Source organism: Passer domesticus, chromosome 4 (assembly GCF_036417665.1).
Source record: "Passer domesticus isolate bPasDom1 chromosome 4, bPasDom1.hap1, whole genome shotgun sequence".
NCBI classification, from domain to species: Eukaryota; Metazoa; Chordata; class Aves; order Passeriformes; family Passeridae; genus Passer; species Passer domesticus.
The window spans coordinates 47,719,664-47,745,455 of NC_087477.1; the positions used below are offsets into that span (position 1 = coordinate 47,719,664).

Sequence of the window (25,792 nt, forward strand, 5' to 3'; positions counted from 1 at the left end):
TTATTATCATCATTATTATTTACTATCATCACCATTACTATAACTATTACTGTTATCATTCTTTCAGCTATTGAACTGTTATTATTGCAATGCATGAGTTTTCTCCCTTTTACCCTTAGGTTCTCTCCCCCCATCCCACTGAGCAGTGGGAGCAAGCAGGTGGTTGTGTGGGTTTTAGTTTTCAGCTGGGTTTAGACCATGACACAGTTACACACGTGACTGACTCCCAGCAAATTTAGGGAGACATTAATTTTATTTGTTTTTTGCAGAACTGAAAGATGCTGAGCCTGCCAACATGATAAATTCCTTAGTGCCCTTCCCTTTCTTTGATGAATCCTTGAAAAGTGATACCTAGATTTAGTGTTGTTGACATCAAATTAGACTAATAATTAGCAAACAAAAGAAAACAAATAAAACCCCTATGCAAATAATTTACTATAATTCTGAAAACCAAGACAACATTAATATTCAACTGAAATCTTGATGACTAAATAGAAAACATTCTCTTTTTTGTTAGAAAACTAAGAAAATACATTAATCTATTACTCAGTGGAGTAAAAAAAATACATATAAATAAATATAAAAATTAATAACACTCTGTAAAGAACAAGAGCCATGCCACAATTATGTTCTGACACCAAAAAAAGTTAATTTATAACTTGGAGTTTTTGAATAGAACATTGTTGTAAGCATAGAAATGTCTCTCTGTCAACTTTATTCCGAATGCAAGAGGAAACAATAGCGTTTTCATCTGGAACATCACCTTTGTACTTCACGCCATGGTTTTTTTTCTGTACCAAGTGTCCTTGTTCTTGCTGTATTATTCAAGGAATCACAGATGAATGATTATCACAATAAGGATTGGGGATTATATTTTGTCTGCTGTTGTTTTGCATTGAATATCTGTCCCAACAAGTAGGAGGATTTTCAAAGTCTTAAGCAGTTTCTGATATTTTGTGACTAGCAGAGGAGCTCTGAGAGGTGAACAGGAATAGACAAAACCTAGATTATAATTCTAAGATTGGTAAAATGAGACTTTTAAAAAGTAGATTCTGATGTTACCACTTAACATTCCAAAGAGAGGGTTAAAAAATTACTTTTCAACTTCTGATATTTAAAGACCATAAAAATACTTGCTTTAGTATACATGTTTTTTGCCAGATACTTCTGTAGTACTTTTTGCTAAATATCAAGTTGACTTTCCCAAAGCACTTTTAATTGTGGCTTGAAAGTTTCTATTGAAAAGTTAAATCAGTACTTGAGAAAAAAGAGAAAATTACTACTAATATTATCTGTGCAGTAATTACTTAAATTTCTAGTTGTGCTTCTATGATGTTTTCAGAGGTAATTATAGTCTCTTGCCAGTTACATTGTGAGCAGTGCTGTCTCAAGGAAATGAGCTGAAATTCAAGAGGCTGGATGTGGTGTAAACCTTTATCTTCATTTTATCTATAAATGTGATTATCTTTCTGTGATCTGACTTAGTGTTATAGAAAATGTTTGGAGTGCATGAACTGTGAAAGTAATTAAAAACAAACAAAAAGCCCAAGAGGTTATATGCTTTCCACTACTGAAGTGGTAACTGCACTGTAAGTTTGCTAAGTGAGACTCAAATAGCAATGACAGCTACATTCTGTAATAACCATCCTGAGAGATGCAGTTTCTTTGTGATTCATGTTCTGTCAAAGCACTCATTTCATGCACTTCTGCCATATAAATCCACTCCAAAACCACTTGTCTTGATTGGCAAACTGATTCGTTTCAGATTTTAAGATGTAAGTTTGTGACTGTTGGTAAATGTAACTAAGAAAAACCTTAAATATTCTTCAGCTAGAACATTGCCTTGAATGCCTCAGCAGTTTTTATAAGGTTATTTCCATTCCTTGTTAAGTTATTTAAACTACAGAGAGTTAGGCTTTTTGTTGTTGCTATTTTTCTGTATAAGGAGTACAAAAAAATATGTGGGACTTTTTTTTCATTTTGTAAGTAGTCTTTTAGTTTTTATGAACCCTTTTCACATAGCTTAAATTTCTTGGTAGAGTTCACAATTTCTTTTTTGTGGGTCTAGAGGTCCTGAATTTCTTTTTTTTCATGAAAGCGTGCATTATGGCACAGGATGCATGGAACCTGCCATATGATATTTGATCTCTGTATTGTGTAAAAAGCTGTAAATGAGGATTATAACTGTGCAATAGTGTCTGTTTCCCCAAAACACGTGTATACAAGTCAACATGAGGTGATGTCATAGTGACTGTGGGTACATGACACCATTTTCCTCATTGTTAAGTTGGAGAAAAAAGAGCTGGAGGAGGAATCAGATCTTCAAAGATACATAAAAATGTGTTTTATTCTTTAGTCACCCACTTCTTGGATCAACAACTCTGATCCTGAAATTCCTGCTCAAACTACGACCAGTGTCAGAAAATTAATTAAGGCAGGATGAAGAATCCAGCTTACCTCCTAACCAATGCCTTATTTATTTAAATAATCACAGACATTTGGCTGTGAAAATTACTATAATTCAATTAAAAGTATCAAGATTAGTATTTACATTTATTTCTAGATAGAGCTTGTTACTTCATTTCACATTAAGGGAAACAGTTGCATGATTAATGCTATTATGTGTCATTTGGTCATACTGCTGTGCCCCATAAAAACAGCACTGACCCTGCATAATACACTGGCTTTTGTTCTTTTCCATGTTTAGTTTTCCCCCTGTTTCCAACAACTTCATGTGTCTTGGAGGAGCCCTTTTTTCCTTAATAGTTGCACCGTCCGTGAGACAGTACTTTTGTGGATGATAGGGTTCGGAGGAAGGTCTCGTTGAATGACTCAATTATAATGGCTTTGAAGTTATTTATAGCTTTCTACAGAGCACTCATTAGACTGCCCCTCTGCCTCTCTCCAGGTCTTTTGTGAACACTTTCCAAGATGGTGACCTGGTTGCCTTTCTTTCGGCAAAACAACCCAATTAGCCTCACTAAATATGCTTGCATTTATTTAGGCTTGTTTTTGTTTTCATACTTCAAGGGCCATTTCTTCATGTGCTGACAATAACTACTTCTCATTGTTTTCATTAGATCTCCTTGTGTACTTATAAAAAATTGCTATACTCTTTCATTAGTAGTTTTTTTCTAGTGTATATTAACTCATTCTAATTTTGATCATGCTTATTACTCTTGCATTACAGAATAACTCTTTACTGTTCTGCATTCTTGCTATCACACTAATTCAATCATACAGATTAGCAGCATATTTACAGTCTTCTATGTTTATCTGTATCAATACATCAGAAATTGTCCCGCTAAAACTGCCTGTACAGCCTCTCCATGTACAATCTCTAGCATATAGTGCTAGTTTTGTAACTCAGTTCACATTCAGTATATTATATTTTATTTCTTATATATTTTCCTTCAATACTCTTCCCTAGTCAGTATTTTCTGTGGTTTATATGTGGTCCTGTAGAGCTTTCCCTCTAAAGTCTCATTCAAACAATTGTAGTTTTTATCCAGTAATATTTTTGTCTTTAGTCAACATGTTAACCCCTTTGAAGTGTTTTCTCTTCCTAATTCTTGAAAACATTGATTTTATTTTTTCTTTGCTTACTCCACCTTCTTGTTTGACAGAGCACTGGTTAAGACATTGTCTTGCTTTTTATCACCTCTATAATAATCCTGTGCATTCTTTAGATGTTCTTCTATACTATTTTTCAAGTGCAGGGATTGCTGCTTCCTCTGGTTGTGTGATGTGTGATCATGGCTATATATTGCCATAAATGTAGCAATTGTTGATTTCTTTGGCTATGGTTTTGGTTATACAAGCATTTCTTAGGAACTTACTAAAACACAGAGCAATGAGGGTATGGATTTGCAAAATGTTTTATCCCTATAATGTGTTCATAAACCTTCCTATGAATAGAAACTCTTACTGTAGAGGGGAAAGGAAGGAATGCAGCTGCTGGCATCCTGAAGTAGCCAGTCTAATTAGGGTAAGGGTGTCAGCAGCACAGCACATGCAGAGGTGATCCAAGCTGCAGTGATTTTGTGGGCTGAACATTTAAATAAGATCTTCTGCTTTCACTCTGCTTTGACACTTGACATTGAATCAGAAAGCTTCGCTTTCTGTGTGCTCTTCTCTTCAGCTGCACTGTGCACAGAGCTGGGTTAGATGTCTGGCAGTGCTGCCACCTGTTTCATGTCACTCTATTTGTTCTTCAGCAACTCTTCAGTACAGTGTAAGAGAGCTCTTGATTCCATTTAAGAATATAATTTGGGCTCTCTTTCTAGTAATCAGTGACATATTTCAATTGTAAATACAGTAGAAACAGAATTGTTTATCTTCTTAAGGAGGAAGTGGAAATCCATTAGTGTAATCATAAGGCTATTTAGTGTCTGCAGTCACAGTGTCATCACTGGACATGGTAGGAAGTGCTCTTCACATTCAGTACTTAATCTTTTCTCAGCCTTACCAACACAAATGCACAGTTTTTACAACAGCCACTGGGAAGAACCCCATATATGCCAGCTGAAATGAGCTAGATAGCAAAGTAGTGGTTGAGGTATACAAAACTGAATAGTAGTGTAAGATTTTGGCAGTTAGAGATTCATTATGTTGTAAAACACTTTGAGGTGGTATGCAGAGGACCCAATTTCTGTATTTTTGTTGTATTTGATATTTTTTTTTCTTGGGTCATTAATTGACAGTTATGATATTGCAACATGAATTTGAAGAAGAAAAGGTAATATACTGAAAAACTTCTGAATATTTAATTTATCTTCTGAATAAAAATAAAGCATTATGTTATTATAGTGCATTATCAATGCAGAATTGATCTCTATTTTTTTTTCCCCTTTTAAAATTTGGTAAGGTAATAGGTCTCCTTGGATGGAGTCATCATAGAGTGGTTTGGATTGGAAGCAGTTTTAAGGATCATCTAGTTTCATGGTCAGGGATGCCACCCACTAGATCAGATTCCCTGGTACCCCATCCAGCCTGGCCTGGTCAATTCCAAGGATGGGGCATCCACAGCTTCTCTGGAGAACTTGTTTCATTGTCCCACTACCATCTGAGTGAAGAATTTCTTCCTAATATCTAATCTAAATCTCCTTTCTTTTAGTTTAAAACTATTCACCCTTGTCCTATCACATACAATGTGTCACACACTGCACAACACAGATGTAAATGTAAAAGTAGGTCTCTCACTGGAGTTTGCTAAGTGTAAAGAATATACATGCAAAATAGCAATATTCATGTTTCTTATATAATTTATGTCAAGGATTCAATTATTCCTGTTATTTAGAATAGAATAATATATGAAGAAGTATTTAGTCTTAAAAAAGTAATAAATTATATTACTACTTAATTTAATGTGACATAGATTACAGTAGGCCAATAAATCATATGCATCCTTAGATGGGCTTTGAAACATTTTATGACCAAGATCAGGATGTAAATTGAAAAACTGACATACCATTTTAGAATAATGATACAGCTGCAGCAGGGAGAGAGATGGCCAAGGATAAAGAGGCAGACTCATTTTCCGAGGTAATTGCACCTGTGTTTCTCTCATGGTTTTTGACATTGCAAGAGTGAGGCCCTAGAAAGTGACTTCAGTTTATTTCTAGAGTTCTTTCTGGGACAGGGAAAGTGCAAACCTGGAGTCACATGTCTTATGAATTAACTTTTATTCTAAAAAATATTTTTATTAATAAATTATGGATTTGTAGTTTGCCAAGAAGTTGTAGGCAGTAAATAAAAAAAATACTTCAGGTTGAATTACTTAACTCTCTATTGCTAATTGTTTTTGTGCCCTTGACTGACCAAGAGGTTTCCTTCTTGCACAGTTGTTTGTTTATTTCCTTTCCTCTACTCCTTTTGAGGTTCAAGTTCTTATATGATATTACAGGTTATCTTTAGATTCAGATATTTTGACCAAAAATCAAATTTTTTGCTTTAGGAAAGTTGTAGCTTGTATTTTTTCATTTTTGAAGAAGAGCCTTTCACAGAAGAGCTGTGAATAAGTCAAATGAGTATTAAATAAGAACATTTATTCAGGTCTTTTTTTTTTTTTTTTTTTTTAGTCCTAAGAAAATTGAATCATTGAGTATGTCACCAAACATGATATATTGGATGACCGTGGAGCTTTGAGCCATTTTAAAAGTACCAATATTGTAAGAGATACTAATGATAATCATTATGTTTAACAAGATGTCCATGTAAAGGTAATGTGTGTACAGTTTTATTTGCCTTGGAGAACAGTTTAAATGCAGATGAGCAACACAACCTACTCACATTTGAAATATGTAAGTGGAGTAGCACTATATTCAGACTTGGGGGAAGATATCAATATGGCATGACTGTTAGTATCTAATTTAGCAGGCTAAATTACCTCACTAATCTCCCTGGAATCTCTTCAAAGAATATGAGAGAACATGGCTTCTCTAGAGAGCAATTCTTCAGCAAAAGCCTAATTTAAGGTGCTGAATTGTCCTCTGGAGGAGTTTATTGCTCTCCTTTGAATAAGCCAGGAACTTGGTTAATAACTAAAAATTATTTATCATCATGCTAAGGTAGGTATCAAAACAGAAATCAGAATGTGTATGAAAAGTTGACCTAGTTATGCCCATTTTGGAAGGTCTGTAATTTTAGGTGAAATGGCTCACTTTGGTCTCTTTTTTCTATAACTCCAGACTTCTTGTTGAGGAAATGCTTACAATTATTTTTACCCAAGTATAAGGTATGAAAACAGGCCTCATATCAGGAAATCACAAGGGAATTTCACATAGGTGTTAGATTAAATGCATGGAGGAAGATCAGAAGCAGAATGAAAGAGGCTGTTTAAAAGAACTCATCAATCTACAAACTCCTGGGTGTTAGCAAGGTGAATCTTGCAAAGCCTGAGAGGCATGCCGTCCCCTCCCTGAACAGTCTTTCAAAGGCACTCTCTGCAAGAGATGCAGAGGCAGTAGCACAGCCATAAATATCACCTTCCTGAAGGAAAGTGTCTTTCCTGAGACCCCATAAATAGCAGCTGCCAAGCTGCGGCCAGAGAGCTCGGCTCAGGATTTCCACAGCTGTTGCCTTGTAGCTAGCAGAAGCTGTGGTGTTGGTGTGGGGATTCTGTTGATTTGCCTTGAAATTGCATCATGGTTGTATTAATTGAAATTAAATATTTTCAGAAAAAGTCTTTAAGTTGATGTAAGAACTATAGGATGTTTTCTACTGGGTAAGTGTTTGTTTGCTGAACATATGCAGTTTCCTATACATACAATATACATGTACAAGTGGATGAGCTCATCAGAGAAACCTCTGAGGTGAGCTCAGTTTTTAGGCTATGAAAAGCTTTTAAGCAGTACTGAGCTTCCAAAATTCAGAACAGGTGTCTTGAGATTGAGCCAGTTTGTGGCCTTGTAGGACCTCCTGAATTGAATTTGATTGAATTTGAGCTAGCTCAACCTTCTGCCTAGGCTGTTTCCCAAATTGGAGTAATTGCGCTAGAACTGTGAAGAGATTTATTATCCCTTCAGTTTTTCCATTTCATTGGTCTAATTGTGTCCACCAGACTCAAAAATATTAAAAAAAAAGAAAAAGTAAATGGCATAATAGTACAATACTAGAGAAGTCTACCTTTTTTGTTTTGTGGTTTGTTTGGAAATTTTTTTTCAGTGAGTGGGAAGGGGGGTAGCTTAATGAAAACATTCAAAATATCACCTAGGTTTTCCTGACTGTTGTGGGTATCACTGTACTGCAGTCAGAATGTATGACTACCAGATTAGTTAGGCTCACCTCTTCTGCCTTGAATTGAGCTGACCTGAATCATTGTTGATGTCATGACTACAGATTTCTACATGAATTATACTGTCTGTATTAGACCTTGTATGTCTATTTCTATGTATTCACTGCTATTTGCTCTTCATATTCCTATGATACCACTCATGGATCAGTGAAGTAATTGGATAAAACCTCTACTGATGAATTACTGGTATGTTGATTTGATCTAGAGATTTCTAACAGATGTTTCATGTGTTAATAGAGTGTCCTGTTCACTCTCTGGAAAATGAGAAGCTTCTTGAATAGTATTTGTTTAGGTTTGTGTAACACAGCAAAGCAGAGATACTGAAGCTTGCTGAACTACTTTCAGACAGCACAAGATAATTGTGTACAGCTGCAAGTTAGCAGCTAACACAGTATTCCACCTGGGTATATATCACTCTGCTTGTAGTGTAGATAATTAAATAAAGCAGAAAAGATTAAATAAAATTTCTCTCTTTTATATCTCTAGGTTAATATAAGTTCTTAGTGTCCTGTTAAATAGATGCACTTAAAATTGAAGTATTGGGAGCAATGAAACAAAAAATTGTCTAATAATGATATAATTAGTGCCATCCTACATTGTTTCATGGAAAGAAACTCTTCTTGATGCAGATGAATCATTTTGTCATTATTATTTTGGCATGTCTTTCTTGAAATAGTCAGCTATGTTTTGTAATACAGGAAGTTGTATTTTCCTAATAAATCAAATAACACAACTTTCCTGTTGTCTAACTTACAATTTGAGTTTATGAGCTCCAGTTCCTTATCACAATGTTTTAATTTACAGTTCTAACATGACCAATGCCAGTAAAATGTTCTAGTATATTATCTGGCAATAAGTAAAACCTGTCAAAAAATCGTTAAAAAGAACAGTGCTTAACAAAAGACATATGCCTCATAAATAATATGTCATGACAACTGGCAGCCCTAGTCACATATTTGAAGGAAAATGCTGAAAAAAGTAACCAACCATAAGGAGCTAATGGGTTATTTTTGCTAGAAATCTGTGATAGATTTTTCCTGTCACAATATTATTGCATTTGTGATAAAGCAAAGGGATTTGTACTGTGATTTTTCTAGCATACTATAGAAATTTCGATTAGCAAACATCATATCACATTTATTTTTATGAAGAGCAAGTCTGTCATCCTCTCACTAATCCCTTCCTAGATCAGTATTCCAATAATACTAGTCTTCTCTCTTAACCTCAGATCTGCCTCATTGTTTTCCAAAAACATATGATGCACTTTTGCAAAAAACACGTTTAACCACTTATGAATCATTAGTTCAAACCATAAAACATAACATTTTGGAAGAAAAGGTTCTGATAGTTTGAAAATGACAGGTTAATGAATTTGAGAGTAATCTGTGTTTCACTTGACCTAACAAACTAAACTTTCAAATCTCATGAATCTAGTATGGGGGTTTGGGGTTTTTTGTGGGGTTTTGTTTGTTTGTTAATGAGTATGCTGCAAATATTTGTAGTAAATGGGCATATTTGCTTTAATGCAGTATATAATGAAGTGTAAAATTGCAATAATTGCATGAAAGAGCCACACCACCACCATCTCCCTGAAAAAAGCCACCCAAACCCCTATGATCTTGTCTCCTCAAAGCAAGACGTAAAGGTATCCTGAAACATTAGATCTAAAAGTAAGCTTTTAGGGAGGTTTCACAGCAGGAGTTAATTTGCCACTGGAATGAAGCCTGATTTGATGTCACAGAAAGCTTTGAATATGAAGGCCAAATAGTTTTTATATAGAAGATGGTGAAGACATAATGTAGGGGATAGGGTATAATGGAGTAGAAAATGGTAGTAAAGTAGTAATAAAATAGAATGGCTAAGGGAGGCAATTTTGAAACTGTCTCCTTGAAAGAACTTTTGTGCTATACTCTTAATTTTTTGTCAGCTTTTCATTTAGCTGATAAATTTAGGTGCAAGTCTTCCCTGTGTTCTGATGCAAAGAAAGTGGAAATAAAGCTGTAACATAAATACAGAAGAGTTCCTGAGTACTTAATGGGCTGCTTTATTAAAAGTTCAGTACTTGTCCAATTTATCTGCGTTTACTCTGTGGGTGGCAGAATAGCTATTATTAAGTATTGTCTTCCAGTATTAACATTAAAAAAAATCATGACATTTAAGTTAAATCTGAGTCTTCTCTAATCTTAATACATTCATAGTTTTCCTTTGTTTCATTTGTGATTTTACTGTACAAAGGATTCAGTGCTCCTGTTACTGCTGGTGAATTGAAAGTGTGTTATTACCACATCAGCCTTACAGAAGCTGGCATTTGAAATTATGGTAGGAGTGCAACATCACAGCCCTCCTGATGTGTGAGGTGCAGAAGTTGTGCTATTTGCTAATTATGTGCCTTTTCTTCTGTGAAGAGAGATACTAAATAAGAACAGAAATGATAAATGGCATGGGCTACCTGTATCATGCTTTGAGGTGAGCAGTGGGTCACAATTTAAACAGCAAAAAAGATCTCTTCTTAAATAAGAAATTGTTCTTTAACGATAAGAAGCATTATTTCTGTTATTTCAGAAGAGAGGCAAAATGACCCACTAGCTTCAAAAGCTGTTCTGGATGCTTTTCAAATGTATCTGTGTCAGAAGTGCTCTCTGATGCTTTTGGTGAATAGCATGCTGTTGGATAGGGTATCAGTGCTTCTGTGTATTTACCTAGGAAGCACAGTTAGGAGAAGTATATATTGAGAGAAAAGAGTAGTTTGGATCATGTGTGAATAATATAAAAAGGATCATCTCAGCACTCGAAGAGTCTGGTATTCTGTCTCATTTGGGGAAAGAAAAACTCCAAGTAGACAGACATTTGGAAAGTTTTCTTACATTTCTCCATTGATGAGAAAATATAAAAGATGTATAAATTTTTGAATCCCCTCTGATGAGAAAATATATGATGAATGGAAAAATATTTCCAGTATAGTATCACCAAGTGTTACCTTGTGGCATTAGTAGGTCTAAGGATGGATCTCTCACTGTTTAGGATCTGCTGCTACAGTCAGAATATGGACATTTGTCCTATTCAAAACATAATTTTCTGTAGATCAGATGGAAATGTTCATTGTCTCCTTTGGGGTGGGACTGAGATTAATTATCTTCATTTTGACTTGTGCTAGCCCTGCATGTGTCTAATGTCACATGCCAGGACTGCTTACTGGCACCTTCCACTAATACGAATGCAAGAAGCCTTGAACAATTCTCTGTGCCAATATTGAAAATTTAAATTAAAATATGCTTTGAGCAAGCAGTGTTGCACAGGCCAATATGTGGATTAATATCTCTTTGCAATTAGGGCAGCATGAATGGTAGCCAAAGAAACCAGCTGTAGAAAACAAAAGAAAATATAAACGCTTATTAAAAAATACAAAAATCATATTTAGAAACCTCAAAGCACAGAGTGGAACCAAAGAAAGAGATTTATGATGTATCACTTCTAATTCTAATTTGCAGTCTGTTATTGTGATATAATCTGCGGTTCTCTTTGGGGAACAGCAAACAGCATCTGGTAGCTCTTTGGATTCCCTCCAAACTGCTTTGAAATAGATGTGAATACAGTAAAGTAGTGTGAAGGATAGGTATTCTGTTCTTTATATTCTGGTGAAGTTTATTGTTATGAATGCTGAGCTTAAAACTTAAGTAAGCTTCTTATTTCAGGTGCTGTAATACTGGTTTGCAGTGTGAATGTGTTCTCATTCTCATGTGTCCTTGAAGATTTCCATAAATTGGATAACCTAGAACTGTGGAGGCTGACTGAGCTTACCAGTCAGTCTTGAGCACTGTGCCGGAGTGACTGAACCCCGCTTTGAGGCTGTGTCTGCTGTGGGGTTCGCTGTGCCATGTCATATGACAGCCAGGGAAGGCTGTCTGGGGATGAGGCACCATTAAGTGGGAAAGCCCACGGCAGATGGCTGCCTTCTGCAGCTACAGCAGCCTTTAGAGCTGATAGCTCAAACTCTGCTGAAGGAAACCACAGTAACCTTTTGCAGATCGATGGGAGCTGACTGTGTCAATCATTTACACTGATGTGAATGACTTTGCTGCTAAGAATAGCTGACAGCTCTTTGGCTGTGTTTGCAGAATGCTGAATTGGAATTCAGCTGATGAAGGCCGTGTTGTAGTTTTGGCCTTTATGGGAGGCCACTGGTGGCTAAGCTTACATCACCAACCGGTTGATAGCACAGATGTTGCTGAGCACCCACTGCCTAGTTTACTGTGCTCTAGAGAGTGAAAGTAGCTCTAGACTGATCCCATGGACTAGCTGTGAGCCAGTAGAAGGCCTGGCAAAATTCCATTCTGTGAGTTCTGGGCAGTTAGTTCCTATTTGTCCCCAAAATCTCTAGAGATGTAGCCTAGAAGGCCAAGCAGAGGAATACTTCTTTGTAGATATAGACATAAACCACATTTTCCTTCCTTGCTTTTCTTGGTGTTTTAATAAAATACCATCACTTATTTTGGTAAATTATATTACGATTTAATTAACCTAAGTGTTATGAAATTCCTTTTAGTGTCCTGTACAATTTCTTTAAATTGTGTCATTCTTTTAATTATTTCTTATAGTAATTGCATACAAGTTCTCTGCTCTCCATAAGATGACAGTGCTTAAATCTACATAAAGGTTTTATCTTCTGCATTATGTGATTATTTTCTATTTATAGTTATTTACTTTTAAAAGATGAATAATAAATAAATGGCAAGCAAGTATATAAGAAATATAATTACAATACATAAAGGAAATTTTTTTTTGTTTTATAATTTATTAATAGTTGTCTCACACAGTGACCCTAATTGCCATTTATTTGTCAGTGTGCTGATCTCCAAAGATGCTGGTGCATGGTCAGTGACTTGATGTGAGTGCCCAGTATTGGGAATAAGGTTCTTACACTGAAATCCCTACACCTTGTGATTTGTTTTTACGTTCATAAGTTCCAGCCTGCATGCTTAAAACATATGTACCATATAATGCAAATCAAAGATTTACATAAAATCCATTATAAGAAGGATGTACAGGATTTTTCAAGCCTTTTAGTGATATCTCTGTTCTCCAAAAGTCACACGAATCGTGAACATGAATAGAGGAACTGTTAAGCTGTTTACTGACATGTCTTGTGAAATTGCTTACAGCAGTGAGAATGTTACATAAATTCTCATAGTGAAGAAATGCAAAGAAGTGGTTATTTAATTATATGAAATGTTACAGAAGTGAAATAGCAAAAACATCAAAAAAGAGCTTATTCTTAATGCTTTCAACAGTCAACTGATTATTTTTGGCTAAGAAGTTGAAGTTGCAAGAATGGCATCCAAACGAAAGATTTCCTGAAGTTAGTCTTTACTTGTAGTATGAGAAATAGTAGAATAATCTACTAGTTAAACCATGCTCTTTTAATTTCTCATCAGCTTCTTAAGATGTTCTTAAGAACATCTTAATTAGGAAATGTTATAGATGAGTGCTATTTGTAGTCTTATTAGGGAAGCAGAGTGACTCTGAATCCCCACTTGTGACTACTATAGTGCTCTTGTAGGGACAATACATTGATAGTTACATTTTTACTTCTAAAACCCACCTACCCCTATAGGGCTGAAAAATTGAGTACTTCTCTTTAATGCAGCGTGAGCTCATTTGTTCCTTAAAATCTATGAAAAATAGAATGGAAATCATTAATAAAGTAATTTTATTAGAACTTTGCTTGCAAAGCATTAGCAGTAATCACTAGAAGCTGCTGGATCAGTACCTTTGAAGTTTGCCCAGTCATTCAAGCAGACATTGTTCTGAACTCTGTCAGAATGTCTTATATGGGGACTTCTGTTGGGTTCTTCTTCTTTGAAATTTGGGGTTTTTTGGAGGTTGGGTTTATTTTTTTTGTTTTTTGCTTAAAAAAGCATGCACACCTATAGTGTGCTATTACATTATGTATTACATAATCCCAGACTGAAATGAAAGGTAGTAAAACTTACCTGTGACCAAAAAAACAATTGCTTATACTTTGTAAAATTGTTTTTATGTTTATTGTACACATGCAGTGTAACATGTGATAGACTTAAAGGGAGTTATTAGAACTCCCTTTGTTTTGAGTTCTGTGAGTTTCTGAACAATATAGCAGGAACATTTATGACTCTTAGTGATCCCAGATTTTTAAGTTAAACATTTTGGGGTTTTGTTTCTTTTACAGCCATCTGTGTCCTGGGCTGCTTCCAAAGCAGTGTGATCAGCAGGTTGAAGGAGGGGATTCTGCCCCTCTGCTTTGCTCTTGTGGGACCCCACCTGCAGTGCTGTGTCCAGCTCTGGGGTCCCCAACATAAGAAGGACATGGAGCTGTTGGAGCAAATCCAGAGGAGGGACACAAAGTTGATAAGAGGACCAAAGCACCTTCATTATGAAGACAGGCTGGGAGAGTTGGGGTTGTTCAGCCTGGAGGAGAGAAGGTTGGGTGGAGACCTCATGGCAACCTCCCCATATCTAGAGGAAGCCAAAGAGAGACTTCATCAGGAGCTGTAGTGGTAGGACAAGAAGTAATGGGTACAAATTGAAAGAGGGGAAATCTGGGTTAAATATTAGGGGAAACTTCTTTACTTTGAGAGTAGGTAAGGCACTAAAACAGCTCGCAGTGTTGAAGGGCAGGTTGGATAAGGCTTTGAGCAACCTGGTCTAGTAGGAGGTGTCCCTGACCATGGCAGGGGGCTTGGGACTGCATGATCTTTAAGGTACATTCCAATTCCTTAACATTCTATAATTCTGTGATTATTTGAGAATTAAAAGCAATATTTTTATTCAGTTTAGCTGAAGGAACTGAGATAATTTAAGCAGATTAGTTGATGACATTATTATTAAACTCTTCAAATTCATTATTACAAGTATTGTTTGTCTGCAAATCTTAAAGTGTTTAAGAGACAAATTTGCAAGAGGGATGCTGGTGCCTAAATGTCCCTGCAGGCATCTAAATCAAGCATTTAAATGTCAATGTATTCATACCTCACCTGTCAAGTACTGAGAAGAAAACTCCTTTGGATTTTTAGTTTCAAATTCCGTATCTGTATATGCTGCTCCTTTGCATTTTCCTGGCTTACGAGATGTGACCAGTGAGTTGAACTGCAAGGAACCTTTGCACCAGTGGCTTTATTTGTGAAAACAGTGCGTATGCAGCATGGATGCTCACAACTCATTTTCCATGGTGATATGCAGATGATGTCCTAAAATGCACTGATGAGCTTCCAGAAAAGATGGTGTAAAATGGTTTTGCTTAAAATACTTTGCTGAAATATTTAAGAGATGGGAGTCACACTTCTTCCCTTTTTCCAAGGGTTTTACGTTCAGGTTTTCATGTTAAACGATTGACTAGTCCTTTCAGAGACTTTCATGATGGAGCTGTTCTATTTAGAATTAAGTACTTAAATGTCTTTTAAGCTAAACAGAAGAACTCTGTAACCTAGGGATTAAGGCAGCCCTTTGGGATGGGATAACAGCCTTTCAAATTCCACAACACTGAACATTTCAGTACTCTAAATTAAGCATTCATAATAGCAGGGTCTTGAACTCAGTCCTCCATCCTCCCAAGTGAATAACTTAATCGTGGAGATATGGCAATTTCTACGTGCTTTCTGTAATCCAGGGGAAATCTTGGGACTTCTTGGGGTGCAAGGGAGGTGTGCTATGGGAGCATGAGGATGGGTGCACAGTCTGTTACCATGAGCTGGCTGTGTTAGTCTCCTGAAAATGGAGATCAAATGGGCATTGGAATAGACACCCCTGTATTTGAAGGGGTGTTGAACCTCTGCTTTCTGTTATTTCATGTGTGCATTGTAACAGCAACTCTGTCAAACGTGTTTTGAAAGAATCGATGCTGCTTATTTTTCAGAGGGAAGCTCAGGACCCTGTTTCAGAAAATTTCAGAGTTACAAATAAGGGGAATATCTGCTGCTTTCTGCCAGAGGTGAGCTGCCTGTGAAAGGGAAAGAACTCCGCTTTCTTGACAGCCTTTTGTAGTGACTAGCTCTATGCTGAGTATTCTGACTTTACTAAGCTACTTTCCTAGACACACACTTCATATATATACATACATATATATGTGTATACACACATATATCTACACATTTATAAATTTGTAGCTTTCTCTCAAAATAGAGGTGTAATAGTGCATTCTCTGATAGGTTTTTTTTTGTAAGAAAAAGTATGCATTATTTCTGTATAAGCTTCAAATTTTGAAATGCCACATTTAAAAAAAAAACCTTCATGTAATTTTCGCTATCATTAAAACCAGCAAATTAGTTAAGTGAAATAATGATAATTGAAAGTGATTTGTATGGCATGAGTGTGTGCTGCTTTGTTAAAATAATTGCAGTTCTTGTGCCAAATACTGTAAATCTCTACTTGATTTTTAGTATTTTTGACAGAAGGTTCCTTTTGTCAGCTTTGACAATTAATATTGTAATAGAGCAATCTAGGGACTCCCATGATTTAAGTGAAACAGTTTATACTCTAATACATTTGAGTATTAGTAGTAGTATTGAGTATTACATATTGAGTATCAGTAGAACTGATGAAATGTTACGTTTGTTCAGTATTTCTCAATAGAATTTTTGATTTTAGTTGGCTTATGACACTATTGAGCATAAGACATAATGGTTGGAATTCCTTATGTAAAGGGCCTGCATCACGTTGAATATTTGGAGATTTTTCAGGCAAAATGCATATTTCAGAAACCTCAAGTAGAGAGAACAGTATTTTGCTCATTAATACATATTATTTTACTTTAAATAGTCTTACTGTCCTACTTGGAAGCAGGAAGGTGAAATTACTTGGAGAAGGAGATTTTATCAAATCCATCCATATTGTCTGCTTCATAGGCCCAAATTTGGACACGTTTTAAACTTTCAGTAATAGCACTTTTTTGCATTCACAATGAAAATGTTTGGGTTCTTTCTAGGTAGCTAGATCTGCTTGTCACTTTGCATTATTAACCTTGGCTGTTTTATGGCACATCGGAGCAGAATCCTGTGGACTAGTAGGTTGGAAACATGTTGCCTGCAGAGGCAAGCTTAAAATTAAATATGTGGCACTCTAAGTCTGTGTCATAAGAGACATGGGAGAAGGAAGGGAGAAAATGGGGTACAAAATCTTAACAGATTAGGGGATGAATATGAGGGAAGGAATCTAGGACTGGGTTTATGAAGGAAAGGCAACAGAACAAAGAGAAGGAAAGACTGGGAATAGAATCTGTACAGTTTGATTGGGTGGTGGTCACTGGGCTAGGTGAGGTATTTTGGAAACAGGACAGTGGAAGCCAGATTTAGTATAGAAATGAGGCGAATTATTTCATGGAGTCTTGATTTCTTCTACATTGCTGGAGATTACGTTTGGAAGGTATTGTGAGTTAATTCCTTTTTCTCCCTTACAAGACCTGATCCAATAACCAGTCATTAGGCACTGAAGATCAGTTGCTTTCAGACAATATGTAAAAATGTGTTTTAAGTTCAAGAATAATGTTGCAGGGCAACAGTAGACATGGAAAGGCAGATAGAAGGGAAATTACTTTAACTTGATAAAATTTGTCATCAGTCATGCTGTTGTCTCTGGAGCAGTTAGGGACTATTAACATTAGGTATACATTCAAATGTGTGAATGATACCTTATTCACTGATGGCTTATTTGATTGCAGATGAGGCTGTAAATGTATTTGTATGGCAGTGATAATGGCTACAAGGTGTACTTCTTTCATCATGAGCTTTAATTTCAGAGAGATAAAATGTCTATTTTCTTATTTGATTTTGGAATAGAGATGCACACTTAAAATTGATTATTTGGAATGTTAATGCTATGGGAATCTTAAAGTAGTTTAAAATAGGAAATAACATCTGTCACTGTCTATGATTTCCCAGAGGAGGCAACCATCTCTTTTCCTTGCCTTTTCAGTGATAAGTTCCAGCAAAATTACTTGTCCATCAATAATAATTATTCATTGTCATTAAATTTAATGAAGCTTTGACAACCAATTTCACATCTAATCTACGTATTTCAAACTTAGGGACTATGGTTCCATAAGATTTCCTTGAAATACAGGATTCAGAAGGTGAGTGAGTTCATCTTTCTTCATCACTTGGGAATGCTCATTCCCATGACTTTTACCTGACAGAGGATAAGCAATACCTTGATAAACCCATATTGCTGTCACCTGGAAGCAAAACTGCCCATTCCCTTGCTATGAGGGGGTGTGTGGGAATTGGGCCACTTCCCCTCTCGTCACCTCCTCCTCCAAGCTCAAGAGGTGAACTTGTTTTTATTTGTTGTGTGTCTGAAGCCATTCTCATTAAGGTTTGTACATTTCAAATGGTACATACCACACAAAAAGAAAGATAGTAAATATATTTTCATTAAAATCTAGTTGTTAATGAGCAGGCTTTAACCGTGATTGATAATTAGCACTATTGACTTGTTACAATGCCTTAAATAATGTTTCTTGCCAAGACATCACACATCACTTTTGAATTTTTAGTGCATAGTCTTGTTTCTTAGTTGGGGAAAGGGTTTTTTTTCCATAGAAATCTTTTTTCCATAGAAGAGGTAAGAATGGTTTCTTTTCATAGTTTCTGTCAATTCCCTGTAAGCCTTTCGAAGATACTAATTTTGCATGTGTAGAAAATTAGGCCAAATTTGGTGCCTTTTGCACCAAACATAAGGTCTACTGTAATGATAAATTATGGTAAACAGCTAATTATCAAGTGCTTCAGCAGCAGGAATTGTAATACTGGTTTGGTTTGCAGTTTACAGGTTTAGATGCATTCTCCATATATGAATTATGTTTGAGTCCTGAATTTCATTTGAAAATGAGATATAACTTTTTTTTAATGTGAAGGAAGCATTTTGCAGTTGACACAATTAATTTGTTGACAAGTCATAGGGGTTTTTTTTAAGAGATAAATTAAAGAGCTTTTTACAGCACAGATCAATAAAGGTGGGACAGTATATTAGTGGGTATTCACTCAGGTCTTGGAAGACAATTTACAGGAAAATTATATTAAGAAGGAGAAAAATTTAGTTTTTGAAAGAAAACTGCATGGATTACAGGTTTCCCAGGGACGCTGTGAAATACCCACCTTTGGAGATACTGAAAAGCTCTTTAGACACCATCCTGGACACCCTGCTCTTGGTGGCCCTTCTTGAGCAGGGGATTGGACCAGATGACCTCCACAGGTCCCTTCCAACATTAGCCCTTTTGTTACACTGTGGTAAGCTTGCATTGCTTAGAGGCTGCATTTTTCACTGGATAAGGTCCTTGGAAGTGAAAATGACAGGTGCAAAAACCCACCACATTTTATTTTCTTTGCTTAAGCAGGATGATTAAAATAATGTTCATGGCTTTTATTTCCTTTTGCAAGAGTTCAGAGCAAAAGTGAATCTAATTCCATGTCAAGAGTTAATCTCTCTACTCTGATTAATCTTGATTTTCTCAGTGTCCTGCAAGTGAAACAAATACAGCTGTAGCCAGATATGGGCATTACTTAAAAAAAGATTTAGTTTACTTTACGGTTTATTTATTTTTGGAAATTGTATAGCTCAAGAGAATGGTAATGGGATATATAATCTATCACCATGAAATAACCAGTGTAAATAAGGTCACTGTGGTTAGTGATCAGAGCTGTTTTGGCATTATATTGGGTTACTGAATAGCTTGGTGAAATGAGATTGGTCTCAGTCCAGTTCACAGAGTTTCAGTTTTGGATTTTTACCTCAGGAAGCATCAGCTTTTGCTGACAGTTTCCAGAGAAAGATCAAGAACTTCTATAGTAGGTCTGTTGGAGAGAGGAATAGCATGTGTAACAGAAATATATTTAGATGCTGCCTGATGCTGTATCTATATGGAGGTGTTCAGGGCCACCAAATGTTTCTGGGGTTTCTTTGGTTTTAGAAATGTGTGTGTTACTAATTTTAAGCAAATATATATACATTTTAGTAATGCCTTATATTTTTTTCTGTTAAATCAATTCACTTTGAAACAATTTAGTTGGAACTGTTATTAGTGTTTAATTGCACACACAAAGCCGATTGGTATTCTGAGCTTTTCTGCTTTTCCTTCCCCTCTTTCAAAGATCCTTGGAGGTTTTAAATTATTTGTTTTAATAATTAGATCCTGTCACAAATTTTGATTGGTAAACCCTTGAATTAGTAGAAATCAAAAAAAGGATGGAAACATTTCTTAAATACAGGGTGTGAATGAGCATAATTTTCCTTAGAATTTTGAGATTTGTTAAAAAAATCTTCCATATGTACTGAGGGTGATTACGTAATGCATACTATGAAGGCTGATGTGAGGCACAGCTGTGGCAGCTTACTGTATCAAATCTCTGTGACTTCTCCCACACCATCTAATAATTCATCAACAGAGAAGGTATAAATTTAACTTGCCAGGGTCTAAAGTACAAACTTGTACTGCTTTCCTGCTGCCAGCCATTCTAGAAAATAAAATGGTGACATTTTTTGAACATTTATAGCAGTGAAAGACTATAATTTACAAGTTATGCATAGATAGTTTTTATTTTGGATTGGAACATGAGCATATGAAGAATGGTTGTTTTTAAACTAAATGCTCATGAAAAATTAAACTCATTTTGCATTTAGTTTGTTCATTTTGGCTAAGAAATTAAAAACCTGGAGGTTTTTGAGTTTGAAAAATGAGTTTCCCTCACCTCATTTATGCCTACATCATGGACTGTGGTTTAGCAGCTGTTTCAGCCAGTTCCCTCAGCACTCTGGGAGGAGTATCACCAGGTTCCTTACAGACATTCCGGTTCCTCAGGCTTACATACATTCCTGGTTGTGTAACTGATCTTCACTTACAGTGGGAAGCACTTTGCTCTCCCAGGCTTCTTCCTGCTGTTCGTCCTATTAAGAGGTGTGGGAAGAGAGGTTGCCACTGAAGACTGAGGAAAAAAGTTGTCGATTACCTCAGTCTTCTCAGTCTACCATCCTTGTTTATTGAGGGGTTAAGCCTTCTTTGACCTTCCTTTTCTGGCTAACAAACCTAAAGGAGCCCTTCTTGTTATTCTTTGCATCCCTTGCCAGGTTCAGTTCCAGCTTCTCCTTGACCTTCCTCACCCCTAAACAACCAAACTTCATCTCTATACTATTTCCAGGTCACCTGTGCACGTGAGCTCTGCCTGCTTATTTATTTTCCTTCAGTTTGACTAGCAGTTTCCTATTCAGCTATGACATACAAAGCCTCATAATTATTGTGCATAGGCATCTGTGGGAAGTGAGGTGGGTGAAGCATTGCACTTGCCACTCAGAGCATGGACTCCATTTGCCACAAACCTACAACTTTTACAACCATTTGCCACAAACTTTAAAACTGCTGCCTTTTCCTTGCTGAGGGATGGATAGAGGATCCCCTTGATCTTGCATTATTTCTAGTGGCTGCTCCTGTCTCAGGTAGGTTAGAGCTTGGTTCCAGTAGTCTATCTCCCCTTCTTATCTCTAGTACTCTTTAACTTTTCTAACTCATCCTGTAGCTCTGCTACCAGGTTAAGCAGGTCATCACTTGGTTGCTGACACACCTGCTCTCTCTGCTACAATTCAGTGAAAGAAATAGGCACTCCCTGCAGCCTGGTACTAGGATGGCCGTATGTGTTTTTGGGAGCTCTGGCTGGGACACTCCATCCTTTTTTGTGAGCTGGGATGACTTGACTTCCCATTGAGTGGATACCATACCAGAGCTCCTCTCCAGAGGAGCTGAGACACCAGCTGAGCTCTGAGGTGGGTAGGATATTCACATTCTGCATGGCCAATTGCCTGCTTCTGGTCGCTCACACTCCATGGGGGTGACTTGTCGCCAGGTGAGGGTAGGCATTGTCCATGCTGCTGGGTCAGAGCTGCCTCTGAGCCACAGCTTCCCCACTGCCAGCTCAAGACTAGGTGTTTGGGCCCATCTCTGCTCTACTGTCGAGGTCTTGCTGGTTAGGAAAGCTCTCTCCCCTGCTTTGCAGGGATCCTCAGCTCCTGAGTACATTTGTCTGTGCAGTTTGCCTCAGAGTCTTTACTGAAGAAGATTCATGTTTATGTAATAAATACAGCAGCCATGATATGTTCAATGTTTTGGGCATAGAATGAAAGAATCACACAGAACTTGCAAAGCATGTAAGTCTTTATACAAAAAGCTCAAGTGAATTACAGCAGTTTGAGTCTATAACAACATAGCAAGAAACATTAATCCACTTCTCCATCTAGTAGTCTGTCTCCTGACTGCTGTCATCTAGCTATATGATTATCCAGATTTTGAATATAGTGTGTAGGAACGAAATAAGGATTATTTAAGGCAAACTACTCAGGATTTTTTTTTTTGTGAGTTGGGTTACTGCTCATATTTATGATATTTGTGATTCAGTCATTGTAGATCTGAAAAAAAAGATGGTGCTCTTTGTTTTCATCAAGAGTTTGTTCATTTCTTTGGAAAGAAAAGGCTTTTCTTTTAAGTTCTCGACATGTGACGATGTTGCAATTGTTGAGCTTTGAAAAGAGGAAGTCAATACCATACAGAATGAAGAGCTAAAAGGCCCCTGAGAAAAACGAGTTAAGTGTCTTCTTTGCCTAACTAGACTACAGAAATCTCTGGGAATTGCTAGTTGGATATATCTTCCCCAGGTATGCTTCATTTATGTTGCAGTACACAGCAAAATAATGCCCATAAAAGGGTCATTTAAATGAAATCCATTCCAGATAGCTTTAATTATTTTATTATTGCTCTACTATTGGATTTGAAGAAAATACTAACTGAAAAGTGGCAGTAATACGTCATACACCTTCAGGTAATTCTGGACGTCTATCTACTCACAGTTTTCTATTAAGCAAAAAACCTGTGAAAGTAATTTTGGTGGCATTTCTTTGCTATATAATTTAAAATAAATTCTCTGTATCAGTGATCACTAAAAGTACATAATTAAGATTAAGCAGTTACTATACTTTTAGACATAAACCCCACACTTATGTAAGCCCACACATACAGACAGTCCCCTCCTAATCAATGTCAGAAGCAGGGGAGGATGAAAAGCAAGACAGGTTTTTATGGTAGTGGAAATAAGATGAGTAATAGCAAGATTACTATTGAGAGATGCAGATTGTGCTATGGGGAATCAGGCTGTGGCAGGCAGAGAAGCAGTTCTGAGATAAAACTCCTTTTCATATTACTTTTATGTGTACGCAATCACAGTGCAGCTGCGTCACAGAATTTTTTTATGTATAGCCTCCAAGCCGTAAATATGAAAATAGTGTAAAATGAAAAGCAAGTCTGATGGATAAAATCACCTATAAAGAAGTATTCATCCAGCAGTATATACCTTTTCTTTGATAAGATAATGTAATTAATTAACTTAAAATGAACTCTAGAAAATAAATTGTAATGAGTATCAAAGTTATGAGGACCACTTCTGCTGTTAACGTTTACAAGAGCATAGTTGCACACAGTTCACCTACCAAGTGCCTCACATCTCTTTTTTCTGCTTTCATCACAAGTGTTTCTGATCTGCCTTTCAAGATGGCCTTTTGGTGGAGTCACGTGTAATAGACATTATGCACATTTCACAAGTAAATTATTTTGTCACTGGAGTCTGTGCTACTGTTTGTCCAAACCTGTATTCTTATCTGTATCCACAGCTGTGAACTACTTGCATTCGTTAAAGTCTCCATGTTAATAAAGCAAAGCAGAGCACAGACTTAGCAATTGAGTGTTCTACTGAGAAGTATTTGATGTGCTTGTGAATTTTACTTTTTTTAAATTGAAATAAGAATGATGAATAGAAGCTGAAGCTCTGTTTTTTAGAGGTGCTTTGGACTGTCATCTACAGATGTGTTTCAAGAACCTTGAAATCCAGCTTTTGAATGTCAGACTTTACCTTAACAGCAGGTTTATCTCTACACTTCAGTTTTTGCATTTGGTCACTTTTCATGGTGTCTTCTGGCCTCATTGGCATTGTTTTGCTCCTGGTGGTCCATTTTGACTCCATTCTGCAAAGAAACACACCATTTAAAAAGGAAAATGGGATATGTCCCTGTTGCTGCTCTGCTGCTGACATTTACCCAGTTCCCTATCATCGGTTCCTGAGTAAATGGATGTTCAGAGTTAATGGCTGTGCTGGCAGGAAACATATTACTCATGTACAGGGAAACTTTAAGTGTAGAAAGCTCTTGATTCCTCTGTCACAGATTCCCAGACAGAGAATGGCTGCTGGCAGTCAGGCTTCTGATACAAGATGGGTACTATAATTTGCAGAGAGGGTTTTGATCATAAATAGCTCTCATGTATTAAAATAAAATTTATAACTTGAGAAAGGGTGTCTTGAAAAATCCCACGAGGATTTTGCTTTTTTTGGATATAGGAAATTAAGTTTTTAGAACTCAGTTAAATGGTTGCCTTTGGAAAAGTAATTTCTGTCATATTTTTATGGGGTTTATTTTGTTTATTTATTTATTTATTTTTAATTTATTTTAGGCTTGCCATAGTGCCCAGAAGTCCCCTTCTTGAAACAGATCTTTCTTTTGTAGGTAGAATAATGAAGGCTTCAAGGGCAGCTCTTGCATTCTCTTGTATCACCTTCACTACAGATGCTAAAACATTTGTAATACCGATGTTGTCCTGTTTTCTTCTTGTTGCCTATCATGATGAACTGTTTATACTAATTCACAGTTATTCATCAAGGCATTAACAACTGGTTTTAAGTAATTTTGTTATTTCTGCAGAAAAAATAATATAAATACTTTATTGTTCATAAGACCTTGCAAGTAGTGTTCTTGGAAGTTATAATTATCATTATTGCAGTAAGTAATTGCAGTTCTAGTTATAATCCAAAAGGTATATTTTGTTAGAAGAAGCTGATGTTCTAGTACAAGAAATTTTTAGAATTGAACCTTACTTTGAAAGGTTTAAAGAATTGCACCAGTAAATTACAGGACCAGTAATCCCTGTAAACAACAAGGTTTACAAATTAAGGAAATATTTGAAATCTGTACCTCACAGAAAAGCTAGTGCAACATGCATTTTCAATAGCGTTATGGTATCACTGTGCTAAGTTTTATTTTGTATATAATCCCTAAAAATTATTGTCCTCTATTTCTCAGTTTAGTAGACAGATACTTCTTGCTGCTAATGTTAGTAGGAATTAAGTATTAGAGTTTAAACTCTTTAAATGTTTATAGTTTGAACTTTTAAAGTGTTTTATCCGCTATCTTGGACAGGGCTTAAAAGATCAGGGAAGATGCCTAGTGAAAGAACCTGTAATTAACTTCTAATATTAATATAAGGAATTCTTTCTCAATATAAAAGTGTTGATGCATTTGGCAGTTCTCATTGTTTTCATTCTAACAGATGTAACTTTTCAGACTAGGCTGAATTTTAATATAAAGATTTTAGATAGAAATGTGAAAAACATCTTGATGATTATAAAATCACTTTGAGATAAATGATTTTTTTTTAAATCAAAGACTCTGAAGTGCTAAATGTAGAGCTTCCACAAGAATTATTTATTTTCATTACATAAAATCTGCATTTGATGGAATGGTGTGGGACATTCAGAAATTTGACGGCTAAGACTAGAAGTATTTTCTTGTGAGAGCATAGGAATGCTATCAGAGAAGGAAATAAGGTACCTGCAAAATTCTGATAAAGAAAGTGGTATATTGATGATTTTAAGCCTGTGGAAAAAGCTTGTCTAATCTATCTCAACAGCCACTAAAGCAGCTGAACTCATTATTGAACACATTGACCTATGTGCTGTACAGCCTATTCAGTTCTCTATCTTTCAGGAATTTTTTTAAGGATTATGTGTACTCTATATCACATGCTTCAGTCTCAGCATCACTGAGTTTTTGGTGCAGTGATTATGACTGAAAAATCTAAACCAATAAAACTCAAGTGCAGTTTATCTCCTCCTATAATTCTTCAGACACTATAAAAAAAAATTACTGCCCTGACACTAATGACTC

The 25,792-nt window shown here is 36.2% G+C and overlaps 1 protein-coding gene across 5 annotated transcripts in view; it reads left to right on the top strand.

Moving 5' to 3' along the window:
* Nucleotides 1-25,792, top strand: part of GALNTL6 (polypeptide N-acetylgalactosaminyltransferase like 6) — a 436,298-nt gene that overhangs the window by 111,289 nt on the left and 299,217 nt on the right. For 3 of the 5 annotated variants that reach the window (XR_010361204.1, XM_064417705.1, XM_064417708.1), the window contains one exon: nt 15,684-15,758. The exons of the other annotated variants lie outside the window; for them this stretch is intronic. Coding sequence is in view for 2 of the 3 variants with exons in the window: in XM_064417705.1 (XP_064273775.1) it covers nt 15,684-15,758 (75 nt within the window). In the remaining variant the exon portion in view is untranslated. The remainder of the gene's footprint in view (nt 1-15,683; nt 15,759-25,792) is intronic. 5 annotated transcript variants of the gene reach the window in all.